Below are 22,851 nucleotides of genomic sequence, written 5' to 3'. Positions count from 1 at the left end.
AGGGACTGATGAGAATGAAGAAGTAGCCAGCCCCAGTCACAGCCAGAAAGCTCTGCTTCAATGTGGAGATGAAACTGCCCTCTAAACTGTGCACCTATGGTGGCCTGATTGTTCCAGAAGAAGTGGAGAGAGCAATGCAAGGCAAGCCCTGTGGCCTTCAGGAGCCTCGGGGCTTGCCTTGAGTCACTGCAGAGAGTCCCAGAAGTGAAGCAACAGCTGTGAAGCAAGTGAAAGACCCAGAGAGCGGCTGTGCGTGGAGGGTCCGTCGCCTCGCTGCCCAGGGCCGCACAGTGGCTCAGCTGTGGCATCCGGCTTCCTGAATGGGACTGACTGTCGGCGTCCTCTCTGACTCATGCAGACTCACAGAGAGCAATCCAGGATCACCCACCACCCAGTGCTGAAATGCAGCCTGTCCTTCCTTCCACTGGAAGGGATCACTGGGCACGACATGGGTGTTGTGGGCAAGATGCATGCTGCAGCCGACAGACAGACAGAAACCCCGGTGTCGTAGGGACACTGCGGCCCTGCACTGTTCTGGTGGCCAGAGGCCGTGTGTGTGTCTGTCCAAGACCCGTGTTGGGGTCACCACCATCACAGCAGCTGCTTCTCCAAACACGACCCCTGTCCCCACCCTCACCTCATTTCTTCCAAGGATGTCTTCGCCTGCCTTTATTCCCGTCTCCTATTCCGAGAAAGTGGTAGCTCCACCTGCCCCAACCGCGGCTCTTCCCCAGTGACCGCGCTGTCTTTGTTTCCCCAGAAAGTACGGGTGCACCCACGGTGGTGACGGCAAGCACAGCTGTGGCGGTGACCGTGGACAAGAAGACAGCCATTGCTGCAGGTAGGAGCTGCCCTTGAGGCGCTGAGGCCGGGAAGCTGGGGTCTGTGTCAAGAGCAAGGGATAGATCACAGCGGGAGGCCCCGCACATGTGGCCAGGGCCACAGTCCTGCCGGTGGAATGTGGGATGGGCGGAAGTGCACTCTTCCTAAGCCATTTCTTTTGTAAAACGATAACACTTTAGATGTAAAAGTATCCATGACGTGAGCAAAATGAAGCCCAGAGAGGCTAGGAGATCTGCACGGCCACCCAGGACGGAGACTGCCGCTCAGCCACCCGCCACCCCCACCCACTCCCCCTTCCATACAATATATTTACTCTATGCAAGCTTCTCTTGAGAAACACTTCCTGCGGGTTAATAGAGCATTACCGAGGCATTCCATAGCTGAAAGGAAGGCTGGCGGGCAGAGCTGTTTTATTCTAGGCCTTTTATCAATCATCGTCACCATCATAAAGCTAATCAATCATCGTCATCATCATAAAGCTAATATTTACTGTTTACAGAGTGGTAACTTCTTGAAAGCTTTGCTATTGAAAAGATGAAGCCCAGCAGCCCTGAAATTGCCCGGGCCTCTGTTAGAAACACACAGTCTCAGGTTCCAGCCCATGCCTATTCAACCAGAGTGCACTTCACTGAGGTTCCTACTGATTTGCCTAAACATTAAAGCTTGAGAAAGCTCTTTCGCAATATTAACTTATTTAACCTTTACAAATATTTTAGAGTGTAGGTATCGTTGTCAGCGCCTGTTTTATAAATGAGGACCATAGGCTCAGAACGTTTGGCTCAAAGCAACCCAGCTAGCGGGGATCGGATGCCATAATCCAGTCCAGACCTGTCTCTTCCCCACAGTGTTATTCCACCAAGAGGTCATGCCTCTTTACATAGAAAACAATGGAGCTGATTCCTGTGTCATCTGCTTGAGTGCTCCATCTCCTATTGCCCTGGGGTCTCGGATCCTGCTTAAGAGGGAAGTGGGACTGTGACTCGAACCCCTAAGGCATGAGCTCAGTGTGTATGTTCAGCACGTGCCACTGTGGAAACTGCCTCCCATGCAGTCCTTGGGGTGACCCAGTGAAGGGGATGGTTTGGGCTCTATTTTACAGCTGAGGAAACGGAGACCCAGAAAAATTACTTGCCCAAAGCCCCACAGCTAATAATGAATGAGGCTGGGATTTGAACACAGACCGCCTCTTGTTGGAACCCAGGTTCACTGCCCTGTGCTGCAGTTCGCCATGGCTTATGTGATGAGAGCAACTGTGACCCTCACAAACTTCTCCTGGCTTTCAGTTTCTTAGTGCCGCAGAGTCCTTGGTGTCTCTGCCTAACTGTCTGAGAAAGATCAGGCCCCTGCAATGAAGCCCTCCTTAGCCTTGTTTCAGCTTCAGTATCTGGAACCCAGCTGTGTTCTGAAACGTTGGGTGATCCAACAGGCACTCAAGCTTGGCCGCACTGGCTCCATGAACGCAGCTGTCAGGCACCTGCCTTGTAACTGAGGCCCTGGGCAGGTGAGGACTCTCGCAGCAGGATGGGGACAGAGCAGACAGGGTCAGGGCAAAGGGGATGGAAGGAGCCGGCTGGGCTCTGTCTTCCAGCCTCAGAGAGGGCACCAGGGCCGCCCCGAGTTGGGGTCCTGGGCTGTGTGCCGCTCTGGGATAAGCGATGGGGGGAGAACGGCTCCGTCTGACATTGCCGAATCGTCTCGGGTAGAAACCCCCGTGTCACTGGTTGTCTGCAATGCAGCCACCCACAGCACTTGGAAGGGATTTGTGCCCTCCCAGTTGCCGTGCTTCCCTGGGCCCAGGGCACACTAAACCCAGACCCGATTTCCAGGCCAAACTTTGACCCTGAAATCGTCTCCCTTCAGACTGTTCCGTGCTCCCAGCCAAGCCAGGGCCTGTGCTGCTCCCACGTGATGGGGCCCTTCTCAGCTCCTGTACACCTGGAGGTCTAGGAAAGACAGTGGACAGGAGGTCAGGCTGCTGGCTGTGCTTTCCTGCACTCTCCAATTATTTGATAGCATTTTTAACTCAGAGCTGAATAAGAGCCGAGAGGGGTTGCCATAGAAACAGTGTCCCAGTGCCTCCAGTTTAACACACTGCAGACAATCGCTCTTATACTCTGGGGTGCATGAATGCCAGAGGAAAAGAAATGGGGTGCTGGAGACCTGATACTTCAATTACAATTTTTCTTTTGGTCTCTTTCTGTCACTTCCTCTCTCTGGCCTGTGGCTCAGCCTCCCTGATCCTGGGGCCAGCTGGAGCCTGTCGCTGAAGGAGGGGTGGGTGGTTCGTTTGCTGTCCCTGGAAACGGCTGGCACTGTGAGTGTGTGAGCGCCAGGCCTGCTGAGTGTGGTGTCTGTGGTGGGGGCTGTATAGTGACGATTGTGCGCCGAGCTCGAGGGGAAGTTAGGAGACGGGCACTCAGCCCAGCCACGGGGGCAGCGGCGGGCTGCACGTCACTGCCATGTCTCACGCCACCGGCTCACACAGAAGGGCAGCAGACCGGTAGAGATCGTGTTCATCCCTAAGCAGGTGGTTTATAGACAGCTACTGCAAAATTTCCAGAGATCTAACTTTTGGATCAGGATCTGTTTTCAATTCTCCATGTCCTCCAGGCCCTAGGCAAGGAATGAGGTCAAGCTCCAGGACGGAGGGGCTGTAATGGGCAAGGGTTTGTCCAGCAGACGGGCGTTCTTCCAGAACGACTTGCAATGTACAGAAGCCCCTGCACAGAGGCCCTTCCTGCCGGCCAGGGCTGCAAGAGCTCTCCTCTCCTGAGAGGTCGGCCTCAGTACCGGCCCAGCCTTCAGACCTTTGAGGGCTTCTGTCTGGGAACCATGACATTTGATTACACACATATGCATGACGGAGACCTGTGCCAGGCCTGGGAGGGGCCCCGTTCTTGCTTCTGCAGTGGGGCTCGGGAAGGCTTGTCTTGGGCCCTGCTCTGATTATTAGGGCTGTAGGAGAGCAACATGTTATCACCGCCTGGGGAAGGCGGACACCCCGGCTCTGCCGTGGAGTGGAGCTGAACTCCCGGGGGACCCCGACGGTTCACTTCACTCCAGGGTTTGCTCCTGGCTTGCTGGGTTGTTATCCAAAGGAAGATCCTGGGAAGCAGAAAATTCCGCCTTGGCCTCTGAAGACTAATGAACCATATAGCCGAGGAGGGAGTTCTCGGGCCGAGCGTTGAGCCCACTCTTCACTAGGGCTCGCCGTGTACTCATAACCCCAGAGGTCTGATGCTCTTCCTCATCCCCTCTACTCGGTGCCTCGTTCCCCAGCCCTCCAGTCCATAATTCTGGGGCCCACCTGCTGAGCCCCGTGGAGGGTTCACTCTGCAGGCCCAGAGTGTGGTTTGCTGGCGCCCGAGTAAGCCCTGAACGGGCTCCCCCTCCCCACCAGCAGCCCCGCCAGCAGCCAGTGAGGCTGAAAGAACCCAGTCATCAGAGGCCCCTCCAACTGCCCTCCCCTCCCACTGTGCGGCAGCATCCTCTGGGCAAACAGTGCCTTCTCGCCACACAAGCCCATCTGTCCTGGCTGCCAGGGCCAATTCATGTCAAGGCTGGGTGGATGAGCAGCACCCACAGGGCATGGCCACGGCGGGGTCCCCAGCTCACCTTCACATCACAACCTCAGCGCCGCCCAGCTAAGCTGCCCTGAGGCTCAAGAACCTGCCTGTCAGGTCGGGATGGAAGTACCATCCTGGGTCTGCCAGGTCACGAGCTCACTGCCCCCAGCCACGGGGCCTCGCTCTGATCCAGGACTCAGCCTCTGCCCTCTCCCAGTGTTGCCCCAGCCCTGGCCCTGGGCGGGAGGCACCGTCTGTCATCAGAGCTCTACGCATCAGGGTCATGGCCACTGGCGCTTTTTCCAGCCTCCTGGGGAGGTGGGGGACAGGAAGCAGCTCTCCTGGCACCCAAGTCCCCTTCCCTCCCAATGAAACCAGGAAGTACGTAGGAAAATACAGTCTTTATTGGTCTTCTGAAACAACAAACCAGAAATATAATTTTGCCTTTAAAAATCTTCTGTCTCAGGCTAAAGATACCACCATTGACAATGCCCTCCCCTCCCCCAGTCCCTTTAGAAAATCCCCAGATCTGGTACCAGCCCGCACACCAAAAGAAGCAGGAAGACTGTGGCTGCAGCCGGGGTGGCCTGGGGTCCCAGTAAGTCGCCCATGCCAGGCGTCCTCTGTCCACCTGCCAGGACCGACCTCCTCAAAGGCACTCCTCCGGGCCCCCAGCCCACCCCACTCACCCACTGCCGCATGAGCAGGGAGGGTCAGAGGAGGACACAGGAGCTAGGCCTGCCAACTCCCTCTGCTCAGACCCTTGGCTTCAGCGTTCTGGCTGGCCTCTTCCTGAGCCCCCATCGAGATTCCATCCAAGAGCCAGAGACGAGCCTGATGCCTCCTGAGCCTGTGAGCACGACACCTAGATACCCACCGTCATCGCACTCTGAGGAGGGACGGAGCTGGGGAGGGGGACAAGTAACCTGGGAAACCTGCACTGCCTTGGCGGCAGGTGGCTCCGTCCCAGACAGGTTCCCCACCCACTCTCTGGTTTGGCCCCGCCTGGGTGCAAGGAGTGCTCTGGGGAGCCACGCTGAGCAGACAAAGCCCGGAACAGAGGCCCCATCCTGGGAGCCTCTGGGCAGCGTGTGGCCACCCCCTCCCGCTCCCGGGCTCTGGATGCGATAGGCTGGCAGGCAGTGAGCCTCAGGGGAGCCACCGTGTTCTCTGCCTGCCACCTGCTCTCCCCAGAGGGTGCCACCAATGGCAAAGCACCACCAAGTCCCAGCCCTGAAGTCACAGGCCAGGAGGACTGAAGATGGAGGGTGAGAGGCACAGAGTCACGGTGCCAGGCTGCAGGCTGTGGAGGAATCAGTAGGGGCCCCGCAGAGCATGGTGCTGTGATGTGCGTGGGCAGGACCGAGGCAACGCCAGTGGTGTGTGGCTGGGTTCTCAGGAGGCCGCCATGCACACATGCAGCCGCTCCAGGCCCCTGGGGGGTGTCCCGGGAAAGCCCAGCAGGAGAGGTGTGAGAGGGTTACCATGGTGACAGGAAGTCTCCTCCAGGGGCACCACTTTGGCCCACTTTAGAGGATCTCAAAGGATCCGGGTGTTACTGGTTGAGTTCCTTCCCGCTGTTGACTTGAGAAGATTGCAGTGAGCAAGCGAGAGGCTCTGTGATCTCAGGGAGGCCCCCGGGGAAGAGCATGCCTCTGCTGTCCGAGTGCTCATAGCCTCAGTCTCCATGTGACCGTGTGAGTGTGAGAATGTGTGTGTGTGTGTGTGTGTGTGTGTGTATTCTTTCAATCCGTGTGACTGCACTGGTGATGCAATGGGTGTGTGAGTGAATCAGCGAATCCAGGAGCATGTGGTCAGTGTGACCTATAGCAGATCCAGAGGCAGGATGGCGTCGGCCAGGGGTGTGTGGTGTTTCTGAGTGCTGGGTCCAGATGGCAGGGCTGGTGTGTTTGCACATTGGTACCAACAGTTGTAGAGCTGGGCCAGCTTTCACACTGCAGGGGTGTTAAGAACGTCCTTCTGGCTTAGGAGAGAGTCTCAGAAATCTACCTTCATCCCTCAGATCCCTCCCTCCCCATCCCCTCAATGCAGGTGAGGTGGTACCAGCAAGGTAGGAAGAGTCACCAGCTGTGGCCACCCCAGGGCAGGAAGGGCGACAGGGGAATGCCCAGTCCGGAAGCCTCCTCTTGCACACACCTCCTTGCTTTGCCGTGGCCAGAGCTTAAGGAGATCCCCCAGATGTTCCAAAGATGTACTGGCTCCGAGAGGAGCATCAGCAGGAGCCCCCAGCATGGCGGCTTCCAGGGAGCCTCGAAAGTGCAGGGAGAGAGCCCGCTGTGGCTTGTCTGCTGGAGGGCGGGGAGGAGAGTGGACTGGGGGAGGCAGTGGCCAGTGCCGGGTCAAGGTGGAGGCTGTGGCAGAGCAATGCCGCGTGCTCTCCCCGCCCTTCCTACCTGTCCGGGTGGGAGTGGGCGCTCAGGCCACAGAAGAGATCTGCTTCTGGTCCTCGTGCTCGCCCTCGGGGTCCCCCATCAGGGGCTGGCGCTTTTTGAGCTCCCGATGGTACTTGGCCATGAGGGAGGCGTAGATGCAGCCATAGGCAGCGGCCACCACCATCATGATGCAGACGATGCCGCACACGACCCCTGCGATGATCACCGTGCCCATGGCTCGCCTCACACTCGCCGGCCGGTGCCTCTGCTTCTGTGGGCAGGCCGTGCTGGGCTCCGGCTCTGGCTCAGCCCCGGACTTGGGCTTAGCAGGCTCTGGACTGGCCTTGGTGCAGGGTGGCCCAGGAATATCCAGCCCAGCTGAGCTATTCTCGTCCTCCAGCTGGGAGCAGTAGTTGAACATCTCCATGGGGACCATCCGCATGTCCTTCCCCCTCAGCTCCTTGGGCAGGGTGCAGGCAAGCTGGTCCAAGCGCCCCCCTGCATGCAGGAGAGAAAAAGAGGGGCTGACCAGGCATCCAGAACTTGCACTCCCTCTCCCCATCCCCAGCTCCCCAAAACGGAAGCCCCAGAAGGTAGTTTTTATCAGCAATGTAGTCAATCCTGGAATCGCCATCTATAGAAGAGGAAGCGGAGGAGGGAAAACAGCATTGATTGAGCCAAGTCCACAGTGAATTACGTATATCGTGCCATTTCATCCTCACAGGAGCCATGTGAAATGGATATTGTCTTTATTCCCATTTTATAGAGAAGCTCGCAGCCACTTCCATCCAGCCTGTCCTCTCCCGGGCCAAACTGACCCACAGAGCAAGGCAGTGCTAACGTGGGGAGGTGCCCAGGAAAGGGCTGTCATTGCAGAAAGCTGAGTGTCCCTGCCACACTGTCTGCCCCTGAATCTGCCTGCTGATCACCTGTCTGTGAGCCCAGGATACTGTTCTCAACACAGCATCTTATCCTTCTAGGGTTCTTACGTCTCACTCGAAGGACAAAAGTCAAAACCCCCGCCTCTGCCAGTGCCCCTCCATGCAAGACCTTTTGGTTGCCTAAGAATGGGCAGCTCCCTTTCTGGTGTAGGGAGGAAAAGAGTTCGCAGGAATGTTCTCCTTTTCCTCCTTAGGAGCAATCCAATGGCCCCATCAGTGCCCCAACCACAGCCCTGTGAGTACAAAGGCAACGGGAGGGGGAATCCTGGAGGCACACGAGGCCAAGGAGAGGAGGCTGGTGCTGATGAGGAGGTGTGGGTACGTGGGCGCACGGGCTCGCCAACACGTCTTCATGATGATGGCGGAGCCTGGCTCAGACATAGGGAGACACAGATGCAGGACAGGGGTGGGGTGAGAGAGAGGGTGGCTGAGGACAACAATCTGCCTAGACGTCCCCTAGAAAGTGAAAGTTGGATTCTGGCCCTCTTTCAGCTTCCAGCGAAATCTAGATGCAGGCACTAGACCCCCTGCTGAAGAGATGCGGGCTGCAGCCACTCCGTCACTGGCAGCTCCCTCTGCAGCCCGTCTGCCGCAAGTCTCCTCATACAGTGGGCATCAGTCTTTCCCTGGGATGCCAATGGAAATATTCCAAGATTTTGTTTTTAAGAAATGCAAGGTTGAAAGCAATTCTGCTATTGAAAAAGTCTGAAAAGTGCACATTCTCATGGCATGCCTTTTTGTGCTGGGAATTCAGTTCCCGACGACCATAGCAGAGGAGGGTCTAAAGACACCTGGCCTAGTAGTTCCCCTATGCGGCTGACGCCTGGGTGGCCTGCAGCAAACCTCACATCCCAGGAACATGTATCAGTACTGCCTGGGGATGCAGAGCTGGGTGCTGACAGGGGTGCAGCCTCATTTCCCTGCTCAGAAGACCCAAGGTTGAATCCTGGCTGTGTCATCTTGTGAAAATTATTTAATTTATTTAATTACTTATGAGTTTTAGTTTTCTTAGCTGTAAAATAAGAAGGTCTATCTCAGTTGCTATAAGGATTAAAATCATGTACATGAAAAGACATTGGTAAACTGGAAACTATACAAATAGTAATCATTATTTCCCCTCTCACGAAAATGGGAGAAAGTATCATAGTGACTAACATTTTGTGGCACTTTATAGTATGTAAAACATTTTTAATTAACTAACACAGGAGAATTTCATGGAAATAATTGAAATTGTGGCTGGAGATGAAATGAAAGTGGTAAGACTTTAACAAAAAGCATTGGCATTATTTTCACCGCTTAAATATTGATTCATCAGCTCAGCAGACATTCATTGAGCATGTACTTTGTGCTGGGCACTAAATGGCATTTCAAGTCCACTTAGTATTTGATTCTTACCAGGAAGCGAACAGATAAATGAACGTTTTATTGAGGACTCACTTTGTGCTGGGCACCTCTCAAGCCACATGTCGTGCATTGCCGCATTTCATCCTCACAATGACCCTACGAAATAGATATTGTTTCCTTCCCACTTTACAGTGCCACAGCGAGAGGGCAACCAGCTTTCTCAAGATCACACAGCTAGCAGGTGGCAGAGCCGAAATACAAAGGCAGATCCGGCCCTTCTCACCACTGTCTTGTGCACCCTCCTTTCCCATCTCGTGTGACCATATCATAGGTCACTACAGCACTTTCCCACATTGAAGAAAAGGGGACGGGAAGAAAGTAAAACCTAACTCATTTGACTTCTTAAAGTCTGGATGACAAAACTTCTTGGGAGAGGAAGTTGGCACTGTCACCACAAGGAAGCTGTGGTTTTACTGAGGATTCATTCTATTCCCCTGTCATGTAAGGGTAGGTGTTTAAGAGACGGCTGTATTCTTCAGAAGAAGAGCTGTTTTTCTCCCTCCTTCTACCGCACCGGGGAAGCCCACAGGCAAACCTGGTGGGATACAAAGTCCAGGTGTCTTTACTTCCCTTATGTAACCTACGAAAGGGAGATCCAGTTCTGCGAGTCCTCCTAGGAGAAAGCGGGGAGCTAGCTTGGGGAGGGGATGCAGAGCAGGGAGGGGAGGGTGGGGGTGGAGGGAGCAGCACCAGCCTCTCTCCCACTGGCAGGAAGGGTGATGGCTCATCTGAGGGGAGGCTTGTGACTTTTCTAGCCGAGCTGGCACAGAGGCAGGGTCGCCCCCTTCTTTGCCCTGGCCTGCTCTCTGAGTCAGCACCCAGCCACCAGGAGGAAAGTGTGGGGCCAGAGGTGATTGTCCTGATCCCTGGGGCCCCAGCGGGGCCGGCTGTGCTCACCTCGGTAGGAGAACCACTCCATCCAGTGTTTGAACTCACGCAGGTTACAGTCACACTCCCAGGGGTTATCTCCCACTTGCAGCAGCTGCAGGTTCGCTAGGGGTTCAAATGTCAGCCGGTCCAGGTTCTGCAGACGGTTGGAGCGAAGCGAGAGGGAACGCAGAGCCAGGAGGCCGTCAAAAAGGCCAGGGGGCAGCTGGGCCAGGCCGTTGATGGACAGGTCCAGGTGGCGGAGCAGCGGCGCGTGCCGCAGCAGGTCCCTGTCCAGGGTCCTGATGCTGTTATTGCGTAGCTGCAGCTCAGTCAGATTCGTCAGGTCCCCGAAAATGGAGTGGGGCAGCTGGTCCAGGAAGTTGTTGGACAGGTCCAGCCGCTGCAGGCTGGACAGGTTGGCGAAAGCCCAGCTTGGCAGGGCACTCAGCTTATTGTTCAAGAGCAAGAGGGTTCGGGTGGCCGCGGGCACATCTGGGGGCACCGTGGTGAGGCCTAGGCCACTGCAGTCCACCTCCAGGCTGCGGCTGTCACACTTGCAGGAGAAAGGGCAGGTGGGGAGGGCCTCCACGGCATACAGGGCGACCCAGCAGGTGATCCCTTGATGGGAGGGACAGACGGGGGAAAGAAAGCAACAGGCCAGGTCATTACCTCCTGCTACTCTTCCCTCCTTTCCAGCTCATATCATAACAAGCTCTTGGCTTTATCTCCTTTGGCACAAGCCACAATCAAGGCATAAACATTTATTAACCACATAAAAGGATAACAAATCCAAAGCCACTTCCATAGTAATGGACATCACACAGTGTCTGCAGGGCGCCCTGCCTTGCCACACATCTGGCAGAGCAATCACTTGAGTGGAGAATGACCCTGCAGACTCAGCCAGAGCCCAGAGGACAAGCCATGCTGGTGCACAGTGATGGGAAGCTTGCAGGGCCTCCCACAGTCATCTCCTGGGAGCTTGGGTCCTACAGACACCATGGATGTTGACACAATACAGGAGAAAAGGTTGTCAGAGAAACCTGCTCCCATGCCCTCTCCCAGTGTCACTGCTGGGACAAAGTCTCTCTTTCCCGTGGAAAATGGCCAGGCTGCTGGCCCCCTCCCCTCTGTGGCCCACCCCAACTCTGGAGCTGCCCTAAAGACAAGCTGCGTGTGGAAAGGCGAGAGCACAAAACAGCACTCCCAGCCCTGTCCTGCACAGCTTCCCACGTGCTGTTAGGTCTCCATGAACCCCACACCCAAGATGACGCCAGCAACTTGGCGTGAGGGTTTAGAGCCCAGCCTGTGCACCGAGGGTCCCACTGTCGGAGTGACAGGCTAAGATGCACAAACCCACTTCAACATTGACAAATCACAGGGCCCAGGACGCCTTCCACATTGACTCCCACCCTAACACCATCCAGGCTCTCAGCCTGGGCCTCTGTTCCTAGGGGCTACAGGGCAGCATTCCTGCACAATGGCCCGATTAACAGAATTCCTTTCCCGGTCCCATCTTTTGCCCGACTCTTCTTCTGCGTAGCGAGCATGGGGTCCTGTGTGTAGGGCTGGGAGAAGTGACCCTCAGGGAACAATCACATCAGAGCCGTGCCTTCCGTTGTGGAGCAGCCCTTTCCAACAGCAGCCTCAAAAACCCCTAAGTGTCCTCCTGAGTAGCAGGGAAGCCTGCTCGTTGTGAAAGGGAATTGGGAAGAGCTCAAAATAGTTCAGTCCCACCAAGTCAGCCCAGCCAAGGTCAGTTCCACACAGACTAGAGAAAAGACCCCAGCCAGAGAAGTAATGGAGAAGTTCAGACCCAGCTCACAGCCCATCAGTCCATCCCCGACCTGGGGCCTGGGACCTGAGACCTGGTACCTGGGACCTGAGACCTGGGGCCTGAGACCTGAGACCTGAGACCTGGTACCTGGGACCTGAGACCTGGTACCTGGGACCTGAGACCTGGGGCCTGGGACCTGAGACCTGGTACCTGGGACCTGAGACCTGGGGCCTGAGACCTGAGACCTGGGGCCTGGGGCCTGGGACCTGAGACCTGGTACCTGGGACCTGAGACCTGGGGCCTGAGACCTGGGACCTGGCTGTCCCAGGTCGGGTTGGACCAATGGGCCGTCAGCTGGGTGCGAACAGCCTTAAGTCTTGTCCAACAGGGCTCTGGGTGTCTGGTGTCCCAAAGGGTGGAGCTTGAAGGAAGAGGATGAGAGTCTCCCCTTCCCCTGCCTGGAGGATCGATGACAGCTGAGAGCTGACACGTGGCTAGATCTGGCCTAGGCCTCTCTGCAGCCTAACAGCGAGCCCCCCTGTTCTTGGTGAGAAGTGAGCACAGGCACAGCCATGGAAGCCACTGGAGACCCTTTTTCTGGCCATCTTGGGTTACCTCATGTCACCGCTCACCTCTCACCCCTCTGAGCCCATCTGCTACCAGTCAGCCAGCCCCACACCACCACACCAAGCCATCTGAAAATCAGCATTCTTCAGACTTGACTTTCCCCAGGAAAAAAAAAAAAAAAAAAAAAATCCAATCCATTCAGCTTCCCTCTCCAAAGGATCTGCATCCCCAGAAGCCACTCGCCCCTCCCAGGGAAGGGCCTGAGAGCAGGCCGAGAGCCGCGGCAGAAGAGCAACTCCCTGCCTCCGAACCGCCCTGGAGACCAGGGTGGCAGAAAAGCTCCAGTGACAAGAAAACATAATCCCGTATTGCGAGGTGTTGAGTGATTCTAGAATGAGGTTGAAAGGAGATCTGAGTCACTCGGGGGCCAGCCTCTCTCGCACAGTGAATAATTCAGGCTGCCTGTGTTGTGGGGGCCCCGGATCACAGGGCTGGCCGCAGCGGGAAGTCAGGCGGAATGCCGTCCCCATCCCGCAGGACCATTTCCTCCCTGCCACCGTGTAGCCTTGGGCAGGCCAGCCCTTGTTGACCTTGTCCCTTTGCCACATATAAAGAGAATTCTCAGGGCTCCTTTCACCCTGACGGCTGCCAGGCGTTGCCTTCATTCACGCTTCCTCCCGTTTTTGGTAAATAGAGGGCTCAGTCTGCCTATATGCAGGAGGGGTTGGACCCACTCCCCAAAGTCTCTTCCAGCACCGCCTCCCAAGAGCCCACTAGGTCCTCTACTGAGAGTTGGGAAAGCGGAGACATAAGGAGCATAAGACATATCTCCAAGCTGACCCAGCTCCTGGCCGAGGCCAGCCAACGGGGCAGTTCCCATGGGAGCAAAAGGGCTCGCCACAGGCTATGAAACACAGACTGACAAGCTCAGACTGACAAGCTTAGGCACCAGTGAGGCTGTTTAAGACTCAGCAGGCCTGCGTTCCAGCAGAGCTCTTCTCTCATCGGGGACCCCAGGAGGTCACAGAGACTTACCTGGGGGAGGTAGAACAACTGTCGAGGCCTCCAACTCCAGGTCTAACCACTCAGCACTCAGCGGTGACTCTGACTGGTAGGGATGCTGTCACCAGGCATGACCCTGGCTTCCCAGAACATGGCCTCGGGTATCCCAGGAAGATCTGGCCTAGGCCTCCCTGCAGCCTAAGTGTTGCTAAGGCCCCATACGGTGCTACCTAAAGTCACCTCGGCACCCCCACCCCACCCACACCCTCCTCCGGGGCCAGGGGTGTACTCACAGGAGACCTGCCTCCACTGCAGGGCGAGCCTGCCCCTCTGCTCAGGGCTGCTGCCCGGCGCCAGCATGGTGAGGCCCACGGCTCTCTGGGCCCTGTCGCTCTGGGGAGAGAGGAGGCCCTGGGTGCACCGCCTGTCAGTCCTGAGGGAGGGAGGAGCACTGAGCGCCGGCAGGCACAGGAGCCCCGTTCCAGCCCAGGGGTTAGGGAGAGGTCCCGGGTGTCTCTTTACACTCCTCATGCCCTCTCCTCTTCCTCTCAGTTATGATTCCCTGGGTGGGGGAAGAAGAGGAGCCAGGGAGCCTTCAACCCCCTGGGGTGGGGGAGGAACAGGCCTCGGCTTGCACAGTGCGGCAAGGCTGGGGGCGCACCCGAGTGCCCACCCGGCCGCCTCCGCCTTCTTGTTGATCACTCAAATGTTTTCATGACAACCTGGTCTCCCATCTGGGCATTCCTTGAGTTATGGGTGGAGAAACTGAGTTGTCTCTGCGAGGTGAGCAGAGTGAGGTCACAGGCCACAGCTGTCACCTGTCCCTGGAGGCTCCCCTCACCTGGGTCCCAGTTTCTCCAGCCCCACCACAGCTCACCATGGCCCCAGGGAGGCAGGGGCCAGGCCCTTGGCTGCTGCAGTCGCGTAGGGTGTGAGCCACTGGACGGCCTGCCGCTTCCCCCTGCACCGCCGCCCACGCAGAGGTGAATAGCAGCACTCTGTCTTCCGCCAGCCGGGCTATAATAAGACTCATCAGCTCAGGGGTTCATGCTGCGGCAGCTGCTAGGAAGAGACAGGGACACAGAGGAGACGTGAGATCTCAGAGCAGGGGCGCTGAGGCAGCCGGGGTGCAGGAGCAGGCTTCCTTCCGAGGGGACAAGGGGGCACTTACCCTTTCTAGGGTCTGCCCCCCGTGTCTCCCAGCTGGGACACAGGACGTGTGCTGGGGTCTCCACTTCCTTCCAGATGGGAGGCCCAGGCTGCCAGCCCATCAGAGACGGGGACCGGGACTGGCATGTGTTTACCTGCTGCAGCTGGCAGGGGCGGGGACGGGTGGGGAAGGAGGGAGGATGCCTGCACCCCTCTCCTTCGCCCTCCACGGGCTCCCTGCATCAGCCCACTGCTCCAGGCGGCTCCCAGCCTCTGACCTTCCTTGGTTGCCAGATTTGTCCCTGGGTGATTCCTGGTTGCAGCCTGCCTCTCCCTGCCCCTATGGGCCTATGTAATTCTGGGAGCCCGGGAGACAATATCAGAGTGAAAAAGACAGGCCCGGAGGTAGATGGAGTTGCCAGGAAGCGTCAGTGCTGAGCCCAGAATCTCTGCCTGTTTGTACAGGTTTCCACTCGGGCATTAGGGTCCTGCTGCAAACCCTGTTGCCCCCATCTTCTCCCCTCAGCTCCCCTCGGCCCCTCCCTCCTTGGGTGCTCCTCAGGCAGCCACAGCAGTGCCCAGTTAGAACAGGACAGTTGGCTCTGACCCTGGCAAGGGCAGCCTGCTGAGGGGCGGAGCGCTGCCCTCTTGGCTGTCTTTCCTCCCCTTCCCCCACACAGTAAGGGTGCCAGTCCGCCGAGGGCCCCGCAGGCGCTGGCAGAGGGGTCACAAGACTGGGCACAAATGTGGGATTGCAGGCAGCCTGGGACCCCCCTGCCATGCAGCCTTCAGGAGGACCCACGTCCCTGGCATGAGGGGTGGAGGAGCCCCTGAGGGTGGCGATGTCATGGTTCTCTAACCACTGTCTCAAAGCCAAGCCCCAGTGGGCTCCTGGTGCCAGTTGGCAGGGGTGGGGGCTCTGGGTTCAAATCTCTGGCCAGTTCTTTAAACAAACTGCTTACACCCTCTGGGTCTCAGCTTCTTTATGCCTAGAGATGGTGACCGCAATACCTGCTTGGTGGAATTTCTATGAGGATCTATCTAGTGAAGGGAAGAGAGTTGACACACTCAGTGCACATCACCGTGGAAATCCAGGCAGAGGCTCCTGCTCCAAGCTTGGACTTGAGCCCAAGACAGGCATGAGGGAGCAGCGGTTTCTCCCTCCGGGGGAGAGGGCTGTCAGCAGCAGGTCGGTGTGACGGCTTCCTTTCCCGATCCCACCAACCTCACATGTGAGCACCCCGGGCCTGTGGAGTCTGTGTATTTCTGCCCCACACCTATGGCCCTCGCAGACCTGCCTTCAAACGGCAGCGTCCACGCTGTCTGTCCCTCGAGCCCTGACCTTCAGCACAATCTCTCTTACTCAATCAAGAATGCCCATGTCCAGAGCTCACCGTCCACGGCCACCCAAGGCATAGAGATGACGATCACTTGCCCCAGGTCACACGGTAAATAAGGGACTGGATTGCAGGTTTTGGAGCCAGGCTGCCCGTCACTCCCTGGCGACTGTCACCAGTCAGTGGCCCTTCCAGGGAGATACTTATGTGTGCACAGAGCAGGGCACACACACAGGCCTCCCAGACATGTGCTTGAAGCTCTCTACACAGCACGGGATGCAGACACACCCACAGAGAGCCGTGCAGCGAGGCGTGTGCTAACATACATGGGCCCACATGCCTGCACACATGCACACGCACCTTGCTGGCAGCACTCCAGCACTTCTCAAATGCCAACACTCAGGCAACCGAATGAGATGCCTCTAAGTTCCCAAATGCCTCCAGCAGACATATGTGTAAGCCACCTGCAGCCTGGAGCTAAGGTCTAGAGAGAACCTCTGCAGGGCAGCCCCTAACCCATGAGATCCTTCCTATGCTCGGGGTCCACATTGAGGCCAGATGCCCCATCCAGGCATCTGCTCCCACTCCTTCTGGCTTGCTGCAGGCAGATAGATAGTGGAGAAGCCCTCCCACCCTAGCTCAGGCCAGTTTCCACCTAAGGCTTCTGCCTCCTCTGGGTAGGCTCCTCTTTTGCCTCCCACGCCACCCTTTCCCGTCCCTCAGTGCCTCCCACACTGTGAGCCCAGGGGTTAACCAGCACACAGGCTGGCGAAGGTGGCCTCTTGTGCAAGTCTGGACGTCCCATCTCCAGCCTCGACTGGGATGTCACCCGCACAAGTCAGGCAAGTCCCCACAATGCAGACCCATAGGTATTGTCTTGCAAGGTGGCAGGACACTGTTGATCCTGGTATTGTCTAGAGAAATGTGATGAAAACAAGGCCCCCAGGTCCATGCGGATATGCCCCTTGCTCTCTGAGCAGCAAATTCTGCTTTCCTGGGTTCCTTGGGCTTCCTCCTGGACACCAGGACCTTCCCAAGAGCGAGAAAAACAGCGCAGCTCGCAGAGGACACCAGTCATACATGTGTGTCGTCACAGAAGGACTCCTAGGGAGAGGTGGGGCTGCAGCCAGCAATCCCTAGTTCCTGAGCCTCTGCCTACCAACACACCTCCATCCAAAGGGCCCCTTCCCACCCCCAGAAGAGTGGAGCCTCCTTAAGGAAAGGGGGTGACCTACATTGGGAAGCTTGGAGAGCAGCTGCCGTGGCAGGCGCTGACAGCTGCTGAAATAAATTCACAGTCTGGGAGGGAAGTCCCTACCCAGGGTGCAGCATGGCGGACAGCGAGATCTCCTGTCTCCAAGTCCCATGGCCTCATCCACTCTGGATGCTGAGCCTGCTCCTAACCCAGTCCTAGAGACAGGGAGACCAAAGATAAGGGGCTGGGCCTCCACGGAAGCCCTGGCCTCCCTTCCGGAGAGAGCCAGGATGGGAGAATGGGGCTGAAAAGCTCAAAGCAGTCAAATGAGGAACTCTGGAGGGCCAGAAACACGGGCTTTGAGTGTAGCCCATTGCAACTCAAAGTGCAGTCCATGGATCCGCAGCATTGGTCTAGCTCGGGAGCCTTGTAAGAAGGCAGTCCCAGGTCCCACCCAGAATGACTGAGTCAGAATCAGCATTTTAACAAGATCCCCAGGCGATTTTCATGCATATTCGAGTTTTATACTACTAGGCCGGGGCACCTCTCAGCAGGGTAAACGGCCGCCCGCCGAGGAGACCATGCTGGCCTGTCCCTGAGCCTCCAGGACCCACTGAGAAGTTAACTGGGACCTGGGGAGAAAAAATTACCACAGTCACAAACCTGTGTAGTTTTCTTAATCCTTGTAACAACTCTCTGGGGTTAGTGTTCTTGTTACTATCATTTTGCAGATGGGGGAAACTGAGGCAACAGAAATTAACTCGCCTAAAGTTAGGCAAATGGAATCATATGGGTCTGAGCCCGAGCTCTCTGGCTCCTAACTCAGTTGTCCGTCTGCTTACACGTGGGGGCTACTTGTGTAGGAAAGGCAGAGGTAGGAAAGGAAGACACTGCCTTTCCTCGGAAGGGTCCTCCGCAGCGTCCACGGCATTGCCTGATCCACTCTCGCTGGAGCTAAGGCAGCTGTCTTTGTCCCCACTGCCCTGATAAAGGAACAGACTTTGTGACTTGCTGGACTGAGATGCAAGCAAGCCAGGTTCTCCTCTTCCCAGCCTCCCTTCTTGCAGTCCTGGGAGGCCAAGATCTTAGAGAGGGTGGAGGGGGCTTTCTAGAAACCTTTCTGGCTGGGGGTTGTGTGCTGAGGTGAGGGGAGTAGGCCGGAGCTCTGCTGTGGGGGAGTCAAGGCTGAGGAGGCCATGGGGGAGCAAGAGGCCCCAGTAGGAGCAGGGGGTTCCACGTGCAGAGCTGAGTGGGCTGCAGCCACCCCTAGAGACTGGGGGTGGGAGCTACCTCCCTGCTAGCGCCCCACCCGGCCCCTCAGAGCATGGAACAGCCTGCACGCACGCACGCACTGCAGAGAGCTAGGTTGGGACGGCAGGAGCCTGGACCGCTCCATGCACCTGCCCCTTCCATTTCTCTTGAGATGGAGGTTAATTAATCTCGTCTCAGACTCTAGCTAGAAACCTCCTGCACACTCACCGTAGACCTGGTGTCCGCGCCCTTCCTCTCAGGCTTCTGCCCATGTCTATCCCTCCACATCAAGCATCCAAGACATGCAGCCAGATAATGGCCATCGGGCCTCCGCCTCTGAATTCCTGGTTCCTGGGCCATCATGCTAGCCCCAGGGTGCACCCACTCCCCTGGCATCTCCCCTTGGTCGAGGGTCCCTGACTCGAGACAAGGCCTCCACACCCCTCAGCATGGCAGCCTACTCTGCCACCCCCTTCACTCTGCAGAGGGCCAGAGAGAGGCAGAGCCAGCACTGGGCCCACGCCCTGGGCCCGCAGGGGCAGTGCCCTTCCGCCAACCCCAGGAAGGCTGAGAGGGAGCCCAGAGAGTGGGCAGCCAGAGCCCCGGGCCAAAGACAGCCTGAGATTCCACATGCCCGGGACGCAGGGGAGGCTGCCACTGCTGTCTAGACTGGGTTTCCCTTGCTGCTGCCCGTCTGGGCACCCAGGCCCTCTAGGACACATGCTAGATCTCTTTCCTGCCCATCACCCCCATCACACACACTGCCCAGGCAGCAAGGAACCAGGTTTTTACAATCTCTATATTTGTACTTGGAACGGCCATATGCCCTCCTGGTTCATTTTAAAACACATGCCCCATCTTCACCCCCAGCCTCCTGCACTCCCGTTTTCTTGTCAGATATTCCCAATCTCAAACAGACCCTCTGGGAAGCACAGCAGAGAAGCCCCCCGAGTGACTCCTCATGGGAGCTGCTCCCTGACATGAGGGAGACTCAGGTGTCCGCTGGGCCCTGGGGCTGGGCTCAGGGTGGTGTCCCCAGGCAGGGCGCAGGGGAAGCCTGGCTGGGGGGAAGGAGGAAGACCAGAGGGTCAGACGGCCTCTATGCTGGCTCCTTCCTCCTCTGCCCACCCCCAGAGCTCCCAGACACCCCCAACCATCACATACACGCCGTCCCCTCCTCCTTCCTGCACTGCCCACTGAGGCCCAAACAGCCCAGAGGTGGCCCCTGGGCTCTGGTGCTTGGGAAATGGGAGCAGGATTTGCTCCTCCTGGGCCCAGACAAGCTTCCGTCAAACCCCAAAGACACCAGATCGGCAACTTAAGCGGCCTCTCTCCTTCCCCCTCCCCACGGGCCTGGCTTTCCTGGTCTCCCTCTTTTGGCGGTGCTGAGACTTTCTTTCTGCCGGTGGGGAGGTGGGGGTGGGAAGAGCTGGGCTCTTCTTGGCAGCTCGGAAGCTGCTGTCGGGTTTCCCTACCAGCTGGACTTCCCCCGCCTCAGCTCCACGTGCTCGGCTCCCTCCCCGCCCCCACCTGAGGCGGTTATCTAAGCTGCAGGGGTGTCATCTGAGTCACAAAGAGGCACTGCCCAAGTAGCCCTGACAGCCAGGTGCCAACACCCCCCAGAAATGTGGACAGCGTGGGGGTGGGGGAGAGACAGCCCCGGACCTGCGGGGAGGTGCAGGAATATGAACTTCCGACTCCTGGTCAGGCTGCTCCCCTCTCTAGCACTGTTCGAATGGGCCTGGGGGATTGGGAGTGACTGTGCCGCTCTACTCAGGGGGTCTATGCCCCCTGCCTGGGTCAAGAAGCCAGGCAGGCCTGGCCCCGCTGTGTACCCCCCACCCAAGCTCAGTGCACAGCCCCCACTAAGGCTCCCTGACCCATTTGCAGGTGGATGGCTGGGTGTACAGCCGCGGGACACCCCAGCAGGTTCTCGCAGGCCTGATTCTCCTGTCTTGCCCTTGGGCTAGCAGGGAAGGGCCGCGATACTCCTCTCTCTTGCCCACTCCCAGCCTCACCCTCACCAGGGAGCTTCATGCACAGCCGAGTGGACCCATGCTCATCTGGGGGAGGGTTCCTCCACACCCTTGTCCAAGGACAGCCACCTGCAGGCAAGCTATGGGGAGGCCCGGGCCCTGGGTCTGTGCCCATGCCTCTGACATCCAGGCCCTCCACCCTGCCACCCTCCACCCCAAGCCTTCCTGTGATCTGGCCCTGTCCCCAGCACCCGGCTGCCATCCCACCCACTTCCCATGACCCCCGAGTTTCTTGGGGCTGTCTGTGCAGAGCCGGGCACAACGACAGCACAAGGCTCTTGGCTGCTTCTCCCGTGCTGCAGGGACCGTTTCTATGCCACCCGGGACTGTCATCTGGCGCCAGCGCTGCCCTCCTCCCCACTTCCCAGCAGAATCCACAGTTCTTGTCCCCAGCGCTGCGGGCTCAGAGTTCCCGGTGTCGTGCACCTTTGGGATGCTCAGGTGCCTGAGCCCGAGCTGCTGCTTGGCCCCAGCAATTGCCCCCAGGTGGGAAGCAACTGCAGCTATTCCTGCAGGGCAGAGATGGCCGGTCCCCACTTCCCATGCCCGGACCACCCCCCGTCCCCACCAACCCTCCATTCCTTCCTACCAGTCAATCGGCACTCACTGTCTTTACTCTGACCGCAAACGCCTTCAATCAGGTGGCTCTCAACCCTCCAGTAAGACCCTCCTGGGATTCCTAGAGAAATCCAGACACCACCGGCAGGCAGAGCGCAGTGGACACTGATGCCAGAGTCTCCACTCAGCGGGAGCAGGGGCTGGCACGCAGCACACAGCACCGGGGGGTGGAATGCTTGCAGCAGGCAGGGGACTGCTGGGTCAGTCACAAACTGAGAAGGAAAGAGAGGGATGGAGGGAGAGAGAGAGGAGAGAGGGAAGAAAGGGGCGAGGGAGGAGAGCGCGCGTGTGCGCGAGCTACGAGCCAGAGCAGAGCGGGGAGTGACAGCTGGGGTGCATCTGTGATGACAGCGGCAGCAGCACACACAGGCACACACCAGAGGCGCCTCGGCCGCGAGGGCAGCGCTCACCCTGGCCACGCTCACGTTTCAGTGGAAAAAGGCGCCTGTGGATGCATCGCTGCCGACCCCAGGGAGGAGGAAAGCTGTTTCACCACCACCTCCATCTTCCATCCTGCGCCTCCAGGCTCTCCCTCACCCCCCGGCTGCACCTGTCTTCTGTGCCTCTCCGCTCTCTTCCCTTCCATCTGGGGAAAGAGGGACAGGCGCAGACACTGAGCAAGCGGCTGACTTTTGTTCCCATTGAGGCCCCCCCGGGAAGCTGGTCTTTCTCCTGCTTTAGAGACATGTGAGGCAGAGTCTCCCATCCTGCCTGAGAGAAGGAAAAACTGAACCCTTCTCTGTCATACAAAAGAAGGGTGCACGGGGATGTCCATGTGACAGATGGCCCTACAGGAAAGGGCCCTGAGCCCCCACAAAGCCAGGGATCACATGGTCATGCAGAGGTCACTGAGCCTCAGGGTCTGACCACCCCAGGCCAGGACTACTTTAGGAAGCAGAACACCAGAGTTGGCAGCTGGGAGCTTGGGCACAGGGCAGCCTGCAGCAGCTGCTTGCAGACCATTCTCAGTGCCAGGGACGAGCTTGGCTTCTCAGGGCTCCTTGCTCTTATCTGTGATGGGTCAGGCATGCGAAGGGAAGAGACTGTCATTCAAGAACTTGGAGGCCTCTTTCTTAACCAATCAGGATAAAGCAAGTCAGAAAAAATGATATCCTAAGAGATGGGAAGTGGCTGATCTGAAGGCCAAGTGAGTCAGGGACCAAGCTAGAAGGAAGCCAGGGCCCCCCCAGCCTGGAGTACGAACCCTAAATCCCCCTTCCTTTGCGTCCACTGCCTGTAGACCGATGAAGCAGTGTGCTAGTAATATGTCACCGTGTCCTCTGTCCCTCTTCCATTTTGCCTGCTTTCCTGGGAGGATTCATAACCAGAACTGGGGTGGGGGTAGAGGAACCCCCGGACTCAGGATGCCCCTAGAAGGGTGCTCCTGCACACTCCTTTCTGTCTGCTCTGCTGGGCCCCCGGGCAGCGCAAGGCTTGAGCTGCGGTGTCTTCTCCCTCTGGGGAATCCCCTGCCTCTCACCTCTCATGCTGGTGCCTCCCACACATCCCACTTTCAAGCTAAAGAGGCTCCCACCTCCCCATAAACACGCTTCCTGCTTCTCCATCTCCATGAAATCGTGGCCTTCCCCGAAAGCGTGTCCCTCCCCGAAAGCATGGCCTTCCCTGGGCCTGCAATGCTCTCCCGCCCATAGGGGGCTTCCCGCTTCCTTAAAATCTCAACCAGAATGTCACCTGCAAGGCGACGTTTCCCCGGAATGCCACAGGACTGGCCCTGCTCCTCCTCCGATCTCTGGCATTCTCTCTGGGCCACCCTCACATTGTGCAGAGGCTTTCTGTGGTCTGCTTCATCTCCTTTCCTACACAGAGCTGTTCAAGCAGAGGGACGGCCCCACCTGTTCCGTGTCCTTCAGGCCCCAGCGCCTTTGTGTCAACTGAGTGAGGAAT

The 22,851-nt window shown here is 57.7% G+C and overlaps 2 protein-coding genes across 4 annotated transcripts in view; one reads left to right on the top strand and one right to left on the bottom strand.

Moving 5' to 3' along the window:
* The window catches only part of CACNA2D4 (calcium voltage-gated channel auxiliary subunit alpha2delta 4), a 128,700-nt gene that overhangs the window by 78,709 nt on the left and 27,140 nt on the right, over positions 1 to 22,851 (top strand). The window contains exon 24 of the mRNA XM_077953269.1: positions 761 to 841. Coding sequence (XP_077809395.1) covers positions 761 to 841 — 81 coding nt within the window. The remainder of the gene's footprint in view (positions 1 to 760; positions 842 to 22,851) is intronic.
* Positions 4,792 to 21,287, bottom strand: LRTM2 (leucine rich repeat transmembrane protein 2). Of its 3 annotated transcripts, none has more exons than XM_077952743.1 (5): positions 20,936 to 21,287; positions 14,238 to 14,422; positions 13,654 to 13,793; positions 10,045 to 10,635; positions 4,792 to 7,300 (listed from the first exon to the last, which is right to left on the bottom strand). In XM_077952743.1, the coding sequence occupies exons 3-5, from the start codon at positions 13,718 to 13,720 to the stop codon at positions 6,846 to 6,848; spliced, it is 1,113 nt and encodes a 370-aa protein (XP_077808869.1). In that variant the 5' UTR covers positions 13,721 to 13,793; positions 14,238 to 14,422; positions 20,936 to 21,287; the 3' UTR covers positions 4,792 to 6,845.

This window comes from Macaca mulatta, chromosome 11, assembly GCF_049350105.2.
Source record: "Macaca mulatta isolate MMU2019108-1 chromosome 11, T2T-MMU8v2.0, whole genome shotgun sequence".
In the NCBI taxonomy this organism is placed as follows: domain Eukaryota; kingdom Metazoa; phylum Chordata; class Mammalia; order Primates; family Cercopithecidae; genus Macaca; species Macaca mulatta.
The sequence above is the reverse complement of the archived record's forward strand: the minus strand, read 5'-3'. Positions and strand labels throughout refer to the sequence as shown.